Source organism: Nymphalis io, chromosome 4 (genome assembly GCF_905147045.1).
Source record: "Nymphalis io chromosome 4, ilAglIoxx1.1, whole genome shotgun sequence".
In the NCBI taxonomy this organism is placed as follows: Eukaryota; Metazoa; Arthropoda; class Insecta; order Lepidoptera; family Nymphalidae; genus Nymphalis; species Nymphalis io.
The window spans coordinates 14,186,301-14,206,488 of record NC_065891.1 but is presented as its reverse complement, the minus strand read 5'-3'; the positions used below and the strand labels follow the sequence as shown (position 1 = coordinate 14,206,488).

Genomic DNA, 20,188 nt, shown 5'->3' with positions numbered 1-20,188 from the left:
TTCCCTGGGCAGCTATTCAACTGGCTTGTGTTGCAGAACAGGATATGCTCTGTTAAAAAGAATAAAGTTCTCGAATATCACGTCCTGAATGAATTGATTCAATTAAATAATTGTTTAGGTACTTACCCGAGTATGCGCAAGATATTAAATTTATTATTATTGTTGCAATAATATCGATGATTTTGATACCCATATTTCTCGTGTATAGGTCTCTTGAGGCCTCACATCACAAATTGTAACGGGATCAGGAAGTTTTTGTCTATTTCGCTTTCGGTGAATCTTTATTCGACTTCGTCGCGCAAGCAAAACAAATGTCAATTGTCAAAATCAAAATGTCACTTAACTGTCTGAATCTGAAATCATTTTGTCATGCGTTTTTTATTTTGAATAACGTTTTGTTAATGCTAAGTAAAAAATAAAACAATAATGTAATATAATTGATTCTTTATTTATAAATGATAATAAAGAAATTGATTGGATTACATTTTAATGTAATTTTTAAAAAACACATTTTATTGGATTACAGCTAAATTATGTTGAATATTGTACTAAAACAAAGTACTTAATATTTTATACATTAATAATAATAACATTTTAAGTCTTTGGTTAATTTAGTTGTATTTTTAGTTGTGTAGTCTGTTTGAATTTGCCTTCTCTTATTAGATACACTTTGTATGATAATATATTCTTATTATTTTACTTTTAAAAGGCCTACGACCTAGACGTTTAGAAATTATATTCATCCCCAGTACCATAGGTGTATTTTTCTGGAAGAACGTAGTCAGCAGGATCATGACCTACAGCTTCCACACCACCGTTGCCATCATGAGGACCGTCTCTGTTTAAAAATAATGAAAAAAAAAACAAAACAATGTTAGGGATTGTTACAATTAGAAAATATTTTTTTTTAAAAGTAGATACTATTTTTATAAGATTTCGATATATAATGTTTTAATCAAACCTTAATTCTTCGTGATCATTTGCTGACTTTTCAACTTTTTCTCGTTCTTCGTCCTCAGCTTCCGGTTCTTCTTCACGATACCTTTCTAAAATTAAAATTATTAGATTGGATTAATTCATTTTTTAAGCGAAAACACTAAACATTTAAGATACCTAATTTATCCTAATACACTATTGACGCTTTTATCTTTTAATACCTTAATACCTCCTTACTGCAAGGCATATTTTAAACTAATACATATATTTATTTATAAATCTTCTAACAAAATAATCTAAAGTGTCAAATCACCTCTTTTCTCTTGAGGATGACTGTGTGCTCCATCATGACCTTCGTCATCTAATCCATATGAGTCTTGTGTCTCAAGCTCATAGTTGTCTCCAGCCTTTTTGTGGTAGGAGTCGAAATGTTGGTAACCTTTTTTGCCACCGCCAGTCTTCTTTCTAGAATACCCGATTTCACCGTCACCTTCGCTTTGGTAAGTTTTGTGGAAATTTTCAGGCTGAAACAAATATTTGAGAAATTACCTACAATAAGATGTAACGATTACTATCTGATTTCCAAACACTTTCAGGACGAATTCATCTCCTACTGAATTATTAGAACAGTGATATTATTATGCAAAGACCTAACATTTAAATGCTCCCAAATGGAATAGGTTACTTTTTAAATACTATGTTTAAGTAATTAAACAGAAGGTACTTACGGGTGCAGCCCTGGCTTCCCGGACATATGAACCGACTGACATGGTGTCATCGACCATTTCCAAATCATGGAGTGTTATGGCCGGCATGGCTATAGCCAAATGCAAAAAACCCAATGCAAATAACTTCAATTCCATTATTGCTCTAAAATATTATCTGCTATTAAAATTTATACTTTTATCTCAAGAAAAACTTCAACTTTGTGCTAAAATTTGTTATGTAATTTTTAAATCTAAACCATATTTTAGCCACATAAATGTTTGTCACGTTTCTGCTTTTTTACCTAAAATTAAATTAACAAAAACTGTTCCGTCCGTTCGTAGCGCACCGTTTACGAACTCCACATTGTAGTTCAAATCTTGTATTTTATATAACGGCCGCTTGCAACCGCGAAATCTTTCACAACATAACGCCAGCTCTAGAACCGTCCTTCTCGCTGCGATTGCTTCTGAACTGGTATTGTTTATAGACTAATCATTTTATTTAGATTTTTCTTTTAATACCGTAATTATTTATTCAATTGCAATGAGTCACTGCATTTTAATTGTTGTTTATATTTGACCCGTGGTTTATTATTTATTACATATTACTTTTGTATTTATCATTAGGTATTTCTCGTGGTTATTGACCACGAGAAATATATATATTTGTATATAATTTTTGATCGAAGTTTGTTTACGAAATTTTAATTCGACTCCTTTTATAATGAATTAAAATACACATATATATTAATAAAAGTAGTAATAATTTATTATAATTTCATCGCGAATATAATTTACAATTTCATAATCACTTGCAATAATTGTTGGAAAATCAACAGACGTTGCCAAAAATATTTCGAGGGCACAATTTCAACGGATAGCCATTGTTGCTGATGACAAATCACATTTAAGTGTAAACGTGATTGAATTTTGTAATAAAGATATAAATAACAGAAAGCACGAGCTGATATGTCGTAAATCACTTATTGAAAACGAACTTGTGGTTCTGTACCGTGTGCAGTGTTCCGTGAACTGTCTCATGTTACGTAGTCATATTTAAATATCGTATCTATGAATAATGCGGTGCGTAAAAAAGATGTGGTTAATATTACGTAATTATTTATATGACTGCGGTCCTGTTTTACTTTGTTTTTATAAACTAAACTAAATATTATTTGATCTGGGATCGCAATGGAAACCAGTATTTTAGACGCTCGTTTAATTTGAAAAATCAGTTAAGGTGATATCAGGCTCATTGAACTGAAGAATGCAATTTTCATTTCTACCCCGAATGCCAATATCCAAAACTAATTACTGTTCCTGTTGAAATCCGTCTGTTTTCACCTTTATAGATGAAATTCTTCTGTCATACTTAAATTACGAGTATATCAGAAATAAAAATATTGTGTTTTTATTTAGTAAATTCCATATATTATCAGCTATCACCAAACCATCAGTTATAATTTAAATATAAATTTTAATATGAGTGAGATATCAAGATTTTCCCGCGGTAGGAAACGCTGTAAAAACCGTTATGATTTTTCCTTTGTTTTCAATCAATTCCTCGTCATTTGGCGCTTCATCCGAAACTAATTTTATAGCATGCGGTAAAACTTCAAAGTTTAACTCATATTCTTTTTTTAATCGCAGTTCATCCAACACCTTTGCTCTGTATAAAAAAATGTTGTATAGAAGTAAAAACTTGATAATGAATCAGGATATTTTAAGATTTTAGTATGATATAAGCGAGGTTCAAATAACAAAAAAATATAATTAACCTTGGTGGAGAAAAAAAAGGTTTGATCTTAATCTTATGTACATTATACATTACCAAATTTATTTTAAATGAATACTAACGCATATTTTGCCTACTAACATAAGACTATTATCAGTCACATCAAAGCGTAGCACTGAAAATCCTGAATCCCGTCCCCGTTGTATGGAGTTTTTTGCAAGCATATGAACGATCTCCGACGCTCTTGGGACATCAGGCGATACCAAAAGTACTACCTATAAATAATATAATTTACCGACTTTTTCAAGCAGTAATACAAACACGCCGCAAACGTGTATAAATTGCACCTAGAACTTATACTACGTTACGCTATGATTCACAAATTTTTCGAGCATTTATAGCAGTAGGTGAATGAACTTACTTGTAATATATTATGCACATTGTATTTGTCATGTAAACCTGGTGCTCTCAAGCAATGTGCTGTGAAGAGCATCAGTTTTCTTGATCGAGAACAACGCATACAACGAGCCCATTTTTCCAACATTGTTGCGTCCCAGGGACACACCGAGGTACTTATTGCAAGGCCTCGGATTTGTGACCAGCCACGTTTGGCTTCTTGTTGTTCCGCTAACATTGAGTGACCTGGTATGATTCAGTTGGTAAAATGATATATTCCGATTCCGAAGATAATTATTATATAATTTCCAAGCTTATTAGTAACTCATTAATGTAGGATAACACTAAGCCCTGAGATACATAAATAGAGAGTACAAGGAACCAAATAATCTAATCATTAAATTATATAATGTGTAAGGGGTAAGGGTTGCTGGTTGCTTTTCGAAAAGATAAATGCTTTTCGAAAAAATAAAACTTATCCGTACACAAATTTTGGACACTATGATATTACTATCTATGAATGGAAATGAAAATTAAGTGCCAATAACATTTCCTTAATTTTTTCGATATAGACCTGTCGTAAACAATGACACATATTATATGTATTTATTTTCGTCTGCCTCGTTGGTCTAGTGGCTAGATATAGGGCCGCTGATCCGGAGGTACTCGGTTCAATTCCCAGGTCAGGTGAATGAAAAGTTATTGGGTTTCTCTGTCAGAAAATTCTCTGTAGCAGCCCGGGGTCTGGAAGTTGGAAGTGTGTACACTCCCGTGCCTCTAAAAGCACGTAAAGCCGTTGGTCCTACGCCTGAACTCTTTCCGGTCCTGTCGGATTGCCGTCCCATCAGATTATGAGAGTTAAAGAATAGAAAGTACACCTGTGTTTGTGCACTATAAAATTTCCTACGCAGTTGGCTAATTTCTTTTGAGATTGGCCGCCGTGGCCGAAATCGGTCTGGACGACCTTATATTTATTTCCAATATTACTTATATTAAAAATGAAGGAAAAAGTTCCTAGAGAAATTGCATCAGAAATTTGTCGAAGCCATTTGAAACTTCGCTTATGTCTAAATGATTCAAAACAATACTTTACTTGTTGATGAAGTGATCAACAGAATCCATAATATGTCTTTTCTATACATTTTAGCCATTTAAACAAACGTAATCGACAATTGCTATGTAAATTTGTCTAAGCGCATACATCAGGTTAGGCTTAGACTTAGGTCAGGCTGATACATAGTATTGCTAATTATCACCATCACTAAGACTACATCGAATTAATTGTTTTAATTATAAAACAAAAAAGAGAGTTTAATACCTTGAGCTAGCGTTCTGGCGATGTAATCAGATAGCACGACATTATTATTATTGGTTCCGGGTGTCTTGTTAACTAGACCTGGCCAAGCTAATCGAGAGTTTTCTCGTACAAATCGAAGGATACGAGGCACATCCGCGGGTCGGGCACGCCGTACCCGCATTCGGGGCTCATCTTCTGTACCTTGTACCTAATGAATAACCATAACTCTTATTACCTATGTATGAACTGTTAGTACATAATATATATTATATAAACATAATAAATAATAATTATATTTTTTGGCAATCGTTAAGAGTAATTGACAACTTACCATTATCTGCTTCGATTTTGAATCTATTTTGGGCTTATCAGCGTAATTTCTCTTGAATTCATTCCAGTTGATCGGTGTAACCTTATAATATGTCGGCATCTTCGTAAAAATATTTTTTGTTGATAACAATTTGAGGTAACTGATTATTAACGTCATTGTAAGTGGTGATGAGTGGATTGATTATTAATACTATTTATGCTTTCGGTGTAACATTTTCGGCTATTTTTATTATTAGGTTTGATATAAATAATTATTTAATATGTCATGGCCGATTGGTGACAGCTGATCTAACCGATTTTTTTTTACGAATTCAAATGGGCAATAAAATATCAAATTGACTTTAAAGATTTTATATAAATAAATATATTCTTAAATATGTTCGGTATTTAAGACTTTAAATAAGCATTATTTGTTTGGAAGTTAATTATTATACTTTTATTAAAAATATTGTAATATTTTTAATAATGTATTCAATCAATTTTGAAAACAGAATATTTCTAGAGTAATATTTGTCAATGAAAAATGTTTTACTTTTAATGATACTATTTTCAAAGTTTTTAAATGACAAAGAAGTCAGACAATGTTAAACATGACGAAAGAAGTCAGAAAATGATTTAACAAAAAATCATTTAGTGTAATAAAAACAATATTTCAAAAACTAATCTAAAAAAATGAGGACAGAACTCCAGCAATGATTGAGCATTAGCAACAATGAATTGTTTTAAAATATTAAGGTATGCCAAGCTAGCTGAGCGGTGTATCAAGCCCCGCATCAATTTACCAATTAAACGATTTACAAAGTCGTCAGCGTGCGATGAGTGCTTTATCCCCGATAAAAAGCCGGTATGAAATATTTGATCTTTTCGAGTAATATTTGATCTCATCCTCATTACTTTTGGTCAAATTATTACACATGGGATTAGATTAAATTTTACTAAGACATTGATTTAGATTGATATTATATCTCATGGAGACCTTTTCTCAAATGGTTACGTTGTATTCGAAACATCGCAAAAACCAATTCCACAATATTATGGACAGCGTACTAGCTCTTACATGATTAAAATAGCTTAGATAACAGAACAAGACAAGAAATAACTATTTAGAATATTAAATACAAATTGAAGATTTATTATTTAAAACAATTATAGTGTATATTGTATGTAAATCCATAGACGGAAAGGCACTAGCACAAGATAAACATTCGTGATTTTTAATGTGCCATCATTTAATTGTTATTTGGTTGTTAACATTGTTACATAAATAAAACATGTTAATATACAGCCAATGCCAATGATTGCCAAGTATAAAATCATATCTGTATTTTAATTCATCGTAAAAATACTATCATTATGGACAAATCATACTTCGAAAGATCTGGAGACTCGATATCCAAAAAAAATTAACTATCAATAAGAATAATATGATCTTAAAATTTTCAGTGCTTTAACATAAACACAGTATCGGTGGAACGTGGGAATTCAAGTCACGCAAAATTAATTAAATCGTTTCTCTATTCCCATTACTGGCCGCGGGAACCGACCGTCGTGGGTCTCTGGATGTGTCTCAACTGTTCCTATCTAGGAGTTCTTACGGACAAATATTCTAATTCTGGTACTCATATTGTTTACATTTCAATTATTACAAGCATTACTAAAACGATCGATATAACATTGACCTAACCTATTCTTTCTCCCTACCCCATCCCTTCCTTATAGTATATATATTTAGATGTATATATTTATATAGTATATTTTGTTATTAGTAATTGTGTTATTAAATTAAATGATATTTGATTGTTATGTTTATAATGAACAAATAATAAATAAATGTGCTGTCGAATTGGAGGGCGATAGTAGCTACGACACAGTTTTATACTAATGTAGTTCCTATCATATTTATTGTTTAAGATATGTATAATTTGTTCAAAATAAATAAATAAATAAAATTATACACATCGAGATGATCTTGCAATTATAATAAGTAAGCTTTAATATAAGGCTTAAATTAGTGCATCAATCTGTGTTTTGCAAATTGTGAAAATAATTTATAGTATTAGTATATAATATATAGAAATTATATAAGGTTTTATTGCAAGAGTATATCAAGTACTGAATTCATATTTATTTTAATTATGACAGATTTCGTCTAGTATCACAATTTAAATACAAATTTGTAAGATTTTATAGAATCCAGATTGAATCGCACTAGTTGACTTTATTACTTTATTTTAGGTGACCGTCTTTTGGCTTATGAATACATTCAGCGCACAAAAGAAAGGAAGCTGGTTGGTGTGAGCGTTGCCAATAAAACATACCCTTGGATGATAAACGAGTTGGAGGAGTGGGCGCATTATACATCATCTAGACCTGAAAGGAACCGAATGTACTTCATAGCACACTGCTTGAAAACGCCCAATTTGTTTAACAAGTATAATGTTAATTATCTTTATGATGTAAGTGTTTGTCTTATAACTTTAATTACAATGATTATTATTGCAATTACAAACCGAATCGAATATATGTAATGTTGTAATATAGAAATAAATATTATAAATAATAAGGAAAATAGATAAATTTTGAACACTACGAATATACATAAAAGTTTGTAGCTTTGTTATCAATATGTTGTTATAATTATATTCTATTAGGTGGAGATACTGGGGACCTCTTCCGATGTAGCAGGTCAAGGAGTAGGTACACTTCTATTGCGTACAGTTCTCGACCACGCGGAGGAACTGCGGCATCCTCTCGTTCAAGTTATAGCTGTCAGTCAATATACGTAAGTATTTCTAACTATATCTCTGCTATGAGAACATTTGTAGAACTCAATTTATATCCTTAAAGAGATTAAAAGATACAGAACTAAAGATTTTTTAATTATATACTAATTGTTATAGTTTAGAAAACATTGACTTGTCCTATGAATTATTTTCGTTTAATTTTATTTGTAGATCAAAAATCTGTGAAAAATGTGGTCTAAAGCGAGAATGGTCGATGGACTTTAGTGACTTTATTGACGATGCTGGACAAAGGGTATTCTTTCCTCGAAGACCTCATCATACTGTGAGCGTGTATACGAAACATTTTAATCCAGCAGCTGGTGGACGGGAACCTCGCAAGCCTATTATTTTATAGCATTAGCTACCAAGCTAATTAATGGTGTAACTTTTGTGATAGTTTTAACAGGCATCAAATATTTAAGATAACAATTAGCTGCAAATAAAGATCTATAAAAAATGTACAAATCATTTTTATTTCCTTGTAAAGGTTGATAATAATTTGAGTTTTGTCTTTTCTATTTTAAATTGTCATTTTTTAAAACAAGTGTATTTTGTACTAAAACGAATGAAAATGAGTACCCAAGATTGTATTGTCACCAACACGAAGTTCAAGGTAGAATTGGTTTAAAATTCAGTTAGTAGCAAACTCTTACATTTTTTGAGATATCTCAAGGAACAGTTGCGGAATAGCCAGCTTTACAAAAACACATTTAATATGTACATTTATTACAATCGTTACAAAGTTACAAAAACCCATATAATAATTATTTATTTCTATTAATTCCAATTTCTTACCGTCTTAACCAATAAAATGTTTGTTAATGAGATAGTATAATTTAGAGAGGGAAAAATGAACACTACAAACTTTAAGAAAACAAGAGAGATGAATTTAAAGCGACTTAAGAAGTTGGAATTACACACAGTTGCTTAAAAATAATGAAGAATTAGATTCTGCTGATATTAATTGACACATTTATTACAAGATTTCGATTTAAATTTCATAGAAGCTAAACTAGCTTCAATAAAAATAAAAGAAATTTATTATAAAACGCGAAGTCAAATGAAAGGTCCAAATGACCTTAAACAGTTACAACGAGTAAACGATTTGTTCCGATGATTGTGTAAAGAATCAATATAAAAGTTTTTAGATGAATTTCTGTTTAATTCACAATTCACTGTGAAATTAGTTTTTTCTACGTTTGATAATGCAACACATTATATTGTTATATTTAAGGGAAAATTGCTTCTAACAGAGAAGCAATTTTCGAAAGGAAAATTGCTTCTCTGTTATTAAATTGTAAATTAAAAATGAATAATTTAAAAGCTAAATTTAACTCTAAGCCGTAAAAAAGCATGTTGCTTTACTGAGCACGTTACTAAAAACATTCAAATAATCATTAAGGATAGGAAATAAAGTAAAAGTTTTACTTATAAAACGGTACGTAACGTTTACTAAGAGTCTGTTAAATTTAAAACAGATTTCGCTCTTTCTATTATTTCTATTATATTTCTATTTATTGATTTGACATTCGAAAGAAGAAGACACAGTATTCTTTAACAAATTACCCGCTTAATAACGTTTATAAGTTCAGCGGTAAATTATAGTTTTTTATAATAATCATTCATAGTTATCAAAGAAGTCAAATATAAGTAACTAATGAAGCTCTTGATAGTTCTTTACGGTAAAATCTACTCTCCAAACCTGTGGAAGCTGGTAAAAATTATTTTATGAGCCTACTTAAAGAATGTTTAGATTTTAAATTATGTAGTTGTAAATATTTCTTATATGAATATTATATTTTAATATCAGCAAAATCCTAAACCAAACGAAAACTACAGTAAAACTAAGATTTTAACAATTCAGTACCAATTAACAATATTTTTAACTTTAAAACGCCCTAAGCACAACTATGGCATTTATATAAAGAGTTTCTTAGGGTTAGTTCTTGGCATATGCCCAATGCGAACCGCCTTCTTTACCACCCTTCTTTCCGTGTTGGGCGTGGTGTTGATTGTGCTCTTCATGGCCTGCTTTTCCCTTATGACCCTTGTGGTCAGCGTCTAAATGCCCTTTGTTGCTGAAAATTCATAAAGTATTATTAATTTGGTGTCAATATTATTTATTTATTTTACTTTGTAATTAATTTCGGTTAAGATTTTTTAAATATATCATTATTTTGAAATAGTCCTAAGTATTTACGGAATATTTGTTCTTTGCACTTTATATAGTTGAAATAATACGAAACGAAAACATGTAGAGCACACAATTCGTTTCCATATCAGTAGGTACCTAAGATCTAGAGTTTACTATAATAATTTAATGGAATATAATTTTGATACGTAGTTAAGCTGTTAAAGTAACAGCTCGAAATAGATCACTGTCATCAGTTTGTCAACAAAAGCCCCTTCTTATCTTGTTGAGAATTCTAAGCTTTCAACGCCAGTTGTTTTCTTTCGACTGTGGTATCACATAAGTTTTATCACAAGGTTGCTCTTCGATACCAAGTACAAGATGAGATATAAAGAAAAATGTTTCGTTATGTTGTTTCGTCACAAATATGGTCTGGAATTGAAGTGTCTCAGCTATCTCGGAGATAAATAAGAGTATATAGATCCTATATGTATCTTTCAAGCAATCACGATTTAATGATTTACCTGTAGCCCTTCTTGCCATGTTCTAAGAAGTCGTGTCCAGCGTTGACGTGGTGTACCTTCTTCTTACCGCTCTCGTTGCTCGCGTGTTTGGCGTTGAACTTGCCGTATCGGTGGTGTTCACCACCCTTGTGGAAGTCGTCATAGAATTTGTGTTCTTTATGGAATTCATCCTTGTGATATTTATTGTGGAATCCTTAAAAAGAAATAGTACAATTGTTACTTAATCATGTTATTAATGCTTGAGCTTTAAATAGCACATTACAGAGGTGAAAATGTCTTCATGATCAATGGCAGACATCATGAGCATGCTCACGGAGAATAGCGAACTATGCAGGAGTATTGCTCAAATGTGAAAGCAAACACAGATCTACTCACGATCCTCTAACTCTCATAATGTTAATCATAGTAGTAGTAGTAGACTGCCTCGTTGGTCTGGTGGCTTGATGTAAGGCCGCAGACCCGGAGGTCCTGGGTTCAATTCCCAGGTCGGGCCGATAAAAAGTTATTGGGTTTTTCTGTCAGAAAATTCTCAGTAGCAGCCCGGAGTCTGGAAGTTGGAAGTGTGTACACTCCCGTGCCTCGGAAAGCACGTAAAGCCGTTGTTCCTGCGCCTGAACCCTTTCCGGTCGTGTCGGATTGCCGTCCCATCGGATTATGAGAGTTAGGGAATAGAGTGTGTTTGCGCACACACTTGTGCACTATAATATCTCCTGCGCAGTTGGCTAATCTCTCTTGAGATTGACCGCCGTGGCCGAAATCGGTCTGGAGGACATAGTAGCTTACAGACTTAGTAAAGTGGCGTATGAACTCTGTCAACATCCAGAGTTAGTTTTGTAATAAAATTCAAGATCGATTTATCAAAACTAATGAAAAAAATGTCAAAAAATACAGGTAAACCTGCTGTTGTTTAATTAATAATGTCAATATACATATTTAATTTACGTATGCAAAAAAAGTGTAGGGCAAATGGGCCACCTGATGGTAAGTCGTCAACATCACCCATAAACTTTGGCACCATGAGAAATATTAACAATTCCTTACATTGCCAATGCGTCACCAACTTGAGAACTATAATTAGATTTACATATAAATATAAATATACTTCATTTATATTTACTTGAAGTTTTTTTTACTTCTCATGTTTATAAAATGATTGTAACTGAATCTATCAAAATGTAGATATATTTTTGTGAATGTTTGTAAATAATATTTTGTGAACATATTATGAGGTAACTGAATCGAATTAATTTGTTTCAGGATTGCTGGTGACCAAAATGGTAATTAGTTGGTTATTGGTGAAACTGGCTGTCAGGTGTACAAACCACTAATGCGGTCAATGTATATAAGATCTTACTTCCCATTCCCTTTTCTGCCTGTTATAATAATGATTGATTAATCCGTTAAACAGAAACAACGCAATATTTTATACGAATTTGTCATGATACAAAATTCTGGTTATTTCACGAAATTTTTCTTCACCGCTGAGCACAATGATCTATAAACACCAATTAAGAACAAGATAATCACACGCTAGCTCAAATTTGAAGCCACGATCTTCGATTAACATTAATTTTATATTACACTTTATATCTACAAGTATATGCTGGTGCAGGGCTATATCTATAAGTATATGGTGGTAGGGAAAGCTCACCTGAGTAGACCATCCACTCATCAGATATTCTACCGCAAAACAGCGGTAATTGGTATTGTTGTGTTCCGGTTTGAAGGGTGAGTCAGTGTAATTACAGGCACAAGGGACATAAAATCTTAGCCCCCAGGTTGGTGGCGCATTGGCGATATAAGCGATGATTAACATTTCTTACAATGCCAATGTCTATGGGTGTTGGTGACCATTTACCATCAAGTGACCCATATGCTCGTGCGCCTACCTCTTCTATAAAAAACGCATAAGTCATTACTCATTTGGTACACATATTACCAACCCAATAACCATGTAAACATGTAATAGCTCGACGATGAATCAAATCAAAATATTCTTTATTCAAATAGGCTCATAAAGGCCCTTCTACAACATGTTAAATTATTGAATTAAATGTCAATTTACCACCGGCTAGGAATGTAGATTCCATTGAGAATAACTTACTGCAAGAAACTCAGCTGTTAATATTTTCCACCATTTAAATTACAGTTTCAACTAAATTCACACACATCTTGCTTGGAAATCAACAAACTAACTCAACGCATCTTTATCATCCGTATAATTTTGTGTTGAATAATATTCTTTGTTTATCTGTTTTTTGATATGATGCTTTATATATGTATTATAGTCTATGTGATAATACGCATTGTCCATTAAATATAAATTTCGACATCGCTTAAATAACTACTTAAACATAGAACCTAGGAACATAAATATTAAATACATTGCTAACGAACGAAATAAACGAATAGATCAGATATTGATCAGTCAAATCTGTCTCGATTATTTTATGTTTGTTTGCTTGATATAAAAACAAAAAAGCAAAGGCATCTAGTGGAATTCAAATTGTTACAAAAAAAGCGCATTAAATTATGAAATTTGCAATGATTGACTGACTAATGTTGAATTGATTGTTAGTGTGTCTCAATACGTCCGTCACTGGCTATTGTTCGAGAAAAAAATAAGTATTTTGCGGTCAAGAGAAAGCGTTAGTTTTGTTACATAAAGTTATTCGTTCGCTATTGATCATTTGACCTCATCGTAATTTTAAATAAATTATCTTCGCTATGCTATCTATTAATCAAAAGTGATTTCTATTTTCTCTTGTTTTTCATATTACGTGTTGCGCGAATCGTGTAAACTAGAATTTATTTATCTGTTATGATAATATTATAATTGTGTTTCGTGTAATGAGGTCAATCGTATAACAATAGTGCCTGCATCTTGTTATGCCATATTTTAATTTAGTAATTACATCTACTCTTCTAACGGCATCACCCACCTGTGATGGGGAGGGGATAGGTGTTAGGTATCCTATATCCTTTTCCGTATCCCTGACAACTTGTATGAAAAATTACACGAGGAGCTGTTGAGTTAAGGAGTGACAGCGTAACAAACAAACTTACTTTCGCATTTATAATATTATATAGAATTGTAATGTAATGGAAAATGCTTTATTTGAAAAAGGAAACTTATTAATTACACATTCCAATGTTTGTCTGAATAAGAATTTATTTTGACATAATTCGCTTAAATCTTTCTTTGTAAGTGTTTTAACTCGATGTGGCCAAAAGACAACTACAAATTAGAAGCGAATTAGTGAAGCTAGGTTAATTGTTAAGCTAGTTTAATTGGCTTAATTACTAGTTTTAATTTAAAATATGAATACCCTGGTTGTATTTTTACAAAGAAACCGGACACTTGATGTGTGTGGCTGCGTGCAAGCATGATTAAGAAGCAAATAACAACTACGCGCAAGTGTACTGACTAAAATTATATTATCATATATAAATAGACATATGTATTCTAAATAATTATATACCTTTTAGTATTTATTTTATTCATTGTTATCATACCTTTTGTTTTGTGACCTTTTTTGTGTCCCTTCTTTTCGCCGAAATGTGCTCCCCTGGAACCGAAGGCCTCTTCTTCGTGATCACCTTTGTGTTCGGCTCTGTCATGATGTTTCTTCTTCTGACCCCCAGCCTCTTCGTATTCCTTGCGATGAAGTTCGTCTGTCTTGAAGCCTTTAGCACCCTTATCTAAATGATGCTCAGAATTCGACTTCTTTGAACTCTGAAATTGTTCGAAATAATTTATTATATTAATGTTATAAAAATAATCACTTTTACTTCTACAAATGTAATATGAATGAGTTTTAACTTGGAGTGGAACGTCATTTTATAAAAAGTCGTTCATAAAAAGTATTTTCCTTAGTTTAGCGTCGTTTAACGGGTGATTAGTTAAACAATTATGTGTTTTCTTCATTCGAATGACAAATAAATAAGAAATCAATGTTTAACTATACAGCTGCTAAGCAACGTTTATTAGGAAAGCCGTTAAAGATAATACCTTATCAATAAATAGTTTTGTATGTATAAATAATAAACACAAGAAAAAAGATATGTAATAATTATATTTGTGATGTAAATTAACGTAATTTTTGGTTTTCGATTTTTTAATTTTTATTTTCTAACAACGAACAGAACTCTTATAAGCAAATAAAAAATGTAGATTCGATACTTTAACATAAGTTTTGTTTTTAGAAAGATGAGTAGTTCCAGAATATTATTCGATTTCAAGATTAAAAAAAAAACAATCGACGAAATGAACTAACAAAAAAATATTTTATTAATTAAAAATAAATGATTAACTTTTATTAACGATAAAAATAAAAGTTTCAAAGTCAATTAAATTTAACGCCTTTTAATTGAGTTCTAATTGAATTGTTAAGATCGGCATTAACACGCCGGTTTTCTAATAACATTCATTTCATTCATTCATATGTATGAAGCTAATTTATATTATATACTAATATGATATTACATAAATGCTATAAACATATTAAGCCTCGTAATCACCGATTATAATTATGAATTGACAAAGCGCCTAATTATCTTTTGTATATTATAAACGCATTACGAATTTATCATAATTCATAGAAAGATATGCCATTGTTTAAGTAAGAAATAAATAATTGATTATCGATAAATAATCGTGTAGTTAAATATATGACGTCATTTTTATAATTGGGTATATTTTTTTCAATACTAAATTATTAACATTCATTTTGCATAAAAAATATTATATATAAATTGATTATAAACTTCTGCATTATTATTAAATTTGCTTATTTCTTTTCGTTGGAAAAACAAATGACTAATATGATGAATATTTAAATAGATTGAATACATTATATGGAATCGGGAATTTGAATCTTGATAGAAGATTGAGGGTTCATCCGGACAAGCACGACTGAGATTTCAAATGCTTAATTTGATTTCATAGATTATCTCTTGAGAGACAATAAAAGGTGTGGTGGATAAAACTTCAAGTCCCTTCAAGCCAAGTTTAACGTTTAACTGGAGTGTTTTATCTTTTAAAGATTACTATAAACGTTGTATTCGTATATTTAGATAGATAGATAGATAGATAGATAAAGTCTTTATTTGGATCACACCACATGAGTAAAAATAAGAAGATAAAAAAGAAATGACAAAAGTAACACAGAGTTTAAGTTAATTTATGTCGTAGAAAAAAATAAATAAAAAATTAACTAACTTACAAAAATATTTACAAAAATATTTTGCATCTAATTTCATTTAATCTATATCTATTAAATATAATTGAATGTAAAATGGGAATTGCATTATTATGGAAACACAAAGAAAAGAGAAAAAAAATAAAATAAAAATAATTTAAGTGCTTCAGTTATAATTAGTAGTATCAGTAAAGGGTTTCTTATGCTAATCTGTCTGGTTAGGTCAGTTATGCTTTGGTTTGATGTGTTTGGAGGAGGTTTGAAGGCTGAATGAGCCAGAGTAATTACAGACACCGGGACATAACATTTTAGTTTCCATACTTGATGGCGAAGTAGTTTGAGAAATGAATAGCATTTTTATAGTCTATGTTTACGAGCGGAGTTTTTCTTTTTTTTTATAGAATAGGAAGACGGACGAGCATATGGGCCACCTGATGGTAAGTGGTCACCAACGCCAATAGCAAGAAGGCAGGCACAAGGGACATAAAATCTTAGTTCCTAAGGTTGGTGGCGCATTGGCTATAAGTGATGGTTGACATTTCTTACAATGCCAATGTCTAAGGGCGTTGGTGACCACTTACCATCAGGTCGCCCATATGCTCGTCGTCCGCCTTCCTATTCTATAAAAAAAAATTATGACTGCCTCGTTGGTCTAGTGGCTTGATATAAGGCCGCAGACCTGGAGGTGGTGGGTTCAATTCCCAGGTCGGGCCAATAAAAAGTTATTGGGTTTTTCTGTCAGAAAAATCTCAGTAGCAGCCCGGAGTCTGGAAGTTGGAAGTGTGTACACTCCCGTGCCTCGGAAAGCACGTAAAGCCGTTGGTCCTGCGCCTGAACTCTTTCCGGTCGTGTCGGATTGCCGTCCCATCGGATTATGAGAGTTAGGGAATAGAGAGTGCATCTGTGTTTGCGCACACACTTGTGCACTATAATATCTCCTGCGTAGTTGGCTAATCTCTCTTGAGATTGGCCGCCGTGGCCGAAATCGGTCTGGAGGACATTATTATTATTATTATTAATGTCATTATAGACTTATAAATCAATTAATTAAGTAGGATTCAACAAACAGAACTTAATAAAGCTTAAACCCTTAACCGACCACGTAAGAAACTTTTCAACGTTTCATGTTAACGATACACAGTCACAGTGCTGTTTATGTAAAATAAACAATTTACGCGGGTAAGGTTCTTGTTAAAGAATTATAAGCCTTACAACATAAGTTTTTTCGATTACATTTCTATATAAGTAGCAGCTTTATAAGATATATAACATTTCTTAGATAAACCACTTCTGGGCTAAGGCCTGATCTCCCTTTGAGGAGAAGGTTTGGAACATATTCCAACAGCCTGCTCCAATGCGGATTGGGAAATACACATGTGGTAGAATTTCAGTAAAGTTAGACACATGCAAGTTTCCTCACGATATTTTCCTTCACCGCTGAGCACGCACAACATAACACATATTAAGCACATAAAATTCAATGGTAATTCTTTTTGTTTGAACCTGCAATCATCGGTCAAGATTCTTGCGATATATCCATTGGACCATCTCGATTCTCTTATGTATATTTATTTAATATACAAAATGGTGAATCCTAATGAAGACGTTCAACTTGAACTAGACCTTAGTTTAGAAACTTATGCTTATTAAGAAGCAAAAATATTAAGTGGATAATTATTTACAATAGAAAAAAGAAAAACGTCAAAGTAAACATTGTTTAAAACACAATGGATATTATATGAATATAATGTACATATTGTTCATATAACCTTAAGTTTTTATGGAAATTCATTTTAGGAACAAAAAAAATAATGTCAATTCATTATATTTCTTTTATATATATATATAACTGTGTTAGATGTATGTCTAACGATAAAGTATAATGTATGACTTATGGTTATAAACAAAGCGTTCCTGATTTCTTACAATATTACTGTACGAATTCTGTTACAGTTAATTAAATATTGTAAAATTTCGATTCAAGGGTACTTTCATGAGCCTATATGAATAAATTACATTTAGATTTGGTTAAAATTAAATAACTAACCTAACCAAAAATATAATCAAATGTCAAAATGGTATATTAATTTTATTGTAGTTTTGAAATTAAATGAAAATAATAATATCGTTTGTAATTTACTATTGTATATATATGTATATAGTAGTTTAAAGAAAAAAATATTCCAAAATTACCTTTCCACCGTGTTCCGCGTTGTGGATGCCATGCTTTTGGTGACCGCCACCACTAGAATACCCTCGAGACTTAGGATGATGTTTCTCCTTGTGGTGACCAGCTGCTGTTGACAAATCATCCGCTACTCTTAAAGGCGCTGGAGATAACGGCAGAAAAGCGACTGGTTCCGCATTCGGTAAAGAAACGGAAGCAATATTGTCTGGTTGATTGGGTTCAGCAATGTTAGATACAGGTCTTAGAGCTGGCGCAGCTACAACTCGGACAGGATCATACGCCGCAGGGACACCAAATGTAAGTGGACCGGCATTCACTTCTCTATTCAAACTACGAGCTTGGGGAGCTGGAGCGTATACTCTGTGGTAATGCTCGGCACTTGCTGCTAGCATTTCCTCATACGGAGGCGAAGGGAGAGACGCCTCGTCATTGAACTCGTGAACTTCATATTGATGAACCTGACGTGCCTTCCTTACGTGGTCCTCCGATCGCTGTACTCTATATTTTGGTTCGTCATCGCAACCTCTCTTAACCCTAACGTGTTCTTCAAAGGGACCTTCGACATACACTTCTCGTTTTCTTCTATCATGATCGTCCTCTCTGTCATTCGAGTACGGTTCTTCCAAGTCCTCCTCTTCGACCCAGGGTTCATCAGCGATTTCGGCGACCGCGATCGCCGCGAGGGTCAACACCCAGATGGCCGTTCGCATCTCGAACTGAGCTACTTCGAAACGTTTTTTGTTATATACTTATAACGAAGCCTTTCACTGTTGGCAAACCGTTGCTAACTTTTGCTCGTGAATAGATGCGTCGTGACTTTATATCACGGGGTGTGCAAACATTTTGTCCGTATTGTTTGCTGAGTTACGTTCGTACGGGATAAGCGCGGTGGAGGAACTGCGCGCACTCGCCGGCATAGAAAGCGTTCATAACCCGGCACAAATCGCTGCCCCTCTTGAATATTTTCGAGATTTTACGATAAGTAAAAACGTTGACCGTGAATTATATTACTTTTACTTATGACAAAAGTGATGTAATATTTGTTCTTTGCCAGATAGCAGCTTAGGCTCAGTTCCATATGATTTCAAAACTACCGTCATGAGTTTTATTGATTAAAAAAAATTTTAAAATATATTTTTTGCCATACGTTTTATTAAAATAAATACAAGGAATTTTTGTATTGTTTTCAAGTGACTTCGCTTAACTTTTAATTACAATGAGTCTATTTCAATATTTTATAACATGCGGGATAAAAATACATGCTCGTACAATCTATTTACGCATATAAAACATGGAGACGCCTTCGAGCATTATCCGTGTAAAATAATCTTTACTCTTCACAAACTTAAGATTACTTATTTGCTTTGCAGTGGCGCGATAATGAGTCACTTAACATTTTATGTTATGATTAATATTTACTTTTTTTTCTTTTAAATAATAAATGAAATTATATAGTGTTTAAAAACTAAGAAGATAATTTGTATAATTATATTTTCAGTATCAATGTTGGAAGAACACCTGTAAGAACATTTTCATTTTAAAAATTGATTTTTATCATTTAATGCACGACATTCCATGACTGTATTTGTTTAGATTTAAATTTGGTCAAAATCGTTTTCCAATTATTATTACAATTGGGTTTGTTTCCAATGATGAGGCTTGGTAATCCAGTGGGGGTTTTAATCGTCATGGATATTCTTGATCCGCCTCGTTTTTGGCGATGCTGATGATAAAAGCATTGTTACGATACCTGCATGTTTAGCAAAAAACCAACACACCCAACATGTTGGTTTCATGCCAACCCCCAGTCTAATAGAACGGTAGAATAAGCCCCAACCCATCTTCTGTTGAAGATAGGTCTTTGCTCAGAAGTAGAATATTCACGTTCGTTACGTATTAGTATTTTTTAATAGATTTGATTTTAGAAGTGATATATGTAAAATCGATATATTCCATCGAA

At 32.4% G+C, this 20,188-nt stretch overlaps 4 protein-coding genes across 5 annotated transcripts in view; 1 reads left to right on the top strand and 3 right to left on the bottom strand.

Moving 5' to 3' along the window:
- The window catches only part of LOC126781620 (uncharacterized), a 28,663-nt gene extending 26,556 nt beyond the window's left edge, over positions 1-2,107 (bottom strand). The window contains exons 1-5 of one of the 2 annotated variants that reach the window (XM_050506550.1): positions 1,946-2,107; positions 1,665-1,806; positions 1,250-1,460; positions 962-1,046; positions 525-838 (exon numbers count right to left, since the gene is read on the bottom strand). In XM_050506550.1, the coding sequence (XP_050362507.1) occupies positions 727-838; positions 962-1,046; positions 1,250-1,460; positions 1,665-1,799 (543 nt within the window). In that variant the 5' untranslated portion in view covers positions 1,800-1,806; positions 1,946-2,107 and the 3' untranslated portion in view covers positions 525-726. Of the gene's footprint in view, positions 1-524; positions 839-961; positions 1,047-1,249; positions 1,461-1,664 lie in introns of both variants that reach the window. The other variant, XM_050506549.1, reaches the window with a different exon arrangement.
- Positions 2,108-3,084: 977 nt separating this feature from the next.
- Positions 3,085-5,674, bottom strand: LOC126781615 (uncharacterized). The gene is made up of 5 exons (XM_050506544.1): positions 5,403-5,674; positions 5,093-5,279; positions 3,800-4,020; positions 3,520-3,653; positions 3,085-3,312 (listed from the first exon to the last, which is right to left on the bottom strand). The coding sequence occupies exons 1-5, from the start codon at positions 5,556-5,558 to the stop codon at positions 3,138-3,140; spliced, it is 873 nt and encodes a 290-aa protein (XP_050362501.1). The 5' UTR covers positions 5,559-5,674; the 3' UTR covers positions 3,085-3,137.
- A 313-nt stretch (positions 5,675-5,987) lies between these two features.
- On the top strand, positions 5,988-8,615 carry LOC126781618 (uncharacterized). Its single transcript, XM_050506546.1, has 5 exons — positions 5,988-6,245; positions 6,845-7,016; positions 7,637-7,857; positions 8,053-8,183; positions 8,356-8,615. Exons 1-5 carry the CDS (start codon positions 6,114-6,116, stop codon positions 8,537-8,539), a joined length of 840 nt encoding a protein of 279 aa, XP_050362503.1. The 5' UTR covers positions 5,988-6,113; the 3' UTR covers positions 8,540-8,615.
- A 270-nt stretch (positions 8,616-8,885) lies between these two features.
- Positions 8,886-19,294, bottom strand: LOC126781612 (uncharacterized). Its single transcript, XM_050506534.1, has 4 exons — positions 18,234-19,294; positions 14,356-14,575; positions 10,840-11,032; positions 8,886-10,262 (listed from the first exon to the last, which is right to left on the bottom strand). Exons 1-4 carry the CDS (start codon positions 18,936-18,938, stop codon positions 10,124-10,126), a joined length of 1,257 nt encoding a protein of 418 aa, XP_050362491.1. The 5' UTR covers positions 18,939-19,294; the 3' UTR covers positions 8,886-10,123.
- Positions 19,295-20,188: the final 894 nt, after the last annotated feature.

Coding starts and splice junctions, on each gene's coding strand:
- LOC126781618 (XM_050506546.1), top strand. CDS start 6,114: ATGAATTGTTTTAAAATATTAAGGTATGCCAAGCTAGCTGAGCGGTGT. Junction 7,858..8,052: donor ATGTTAATTATCTTTATGAT/GTAAGTGTTTGT, acceptor ATATTCTATTAG/GTGGAGATACTGGGGACCTC. Junction 8,184..8,355: donor ATAGCTGTCAGTCAATATAC/GTAAGTATTTCT, acceptor TTTTATTTGTAG/ATCAAAAATCTGTGAAAAAT.
- LOC126781615 (XM_050506544.1), bottom strand. CDS start 5,558: ATGACGTTAATAATCAGTTACCTCAAATTGTTATCAACAAAAAATATT. Junction 4,021..5,092: donor CGCCAGAACGCTAGCTCAAG/GTATTAAACTCT, acceptor GAATCATACCAG/GTCACTCAATGTTAGCGGAA. Junction 3,654..3,799: donor ATGTGCATAATATATTACAA/GTAAGTTCATTC, acceptor TATTATTTATAG/GTAGTACTTTTGGTATCGCC.
- LOC126781612 (XM_050506534.1), bottom strand. CDS start 18,938: ATGCGAACGGCCATCTGGGTGTTGACCCTCGCGGCGATCGCGGTCGCC. Junction 14,576..18,233: donor ACGCGGAACACGGTGGAAAG/GTAATTTTGGAA, acceptor GAACAATTTCAG/AGTTCAAAGAAGTCGAATTC. Junction 10,263..10,839: donor CATGGCAAGAAGGGCTACAG/GTAAATCATTAA, acceptor ATGAATTTTCAG/CAACAAAGGGCATTTAGACG.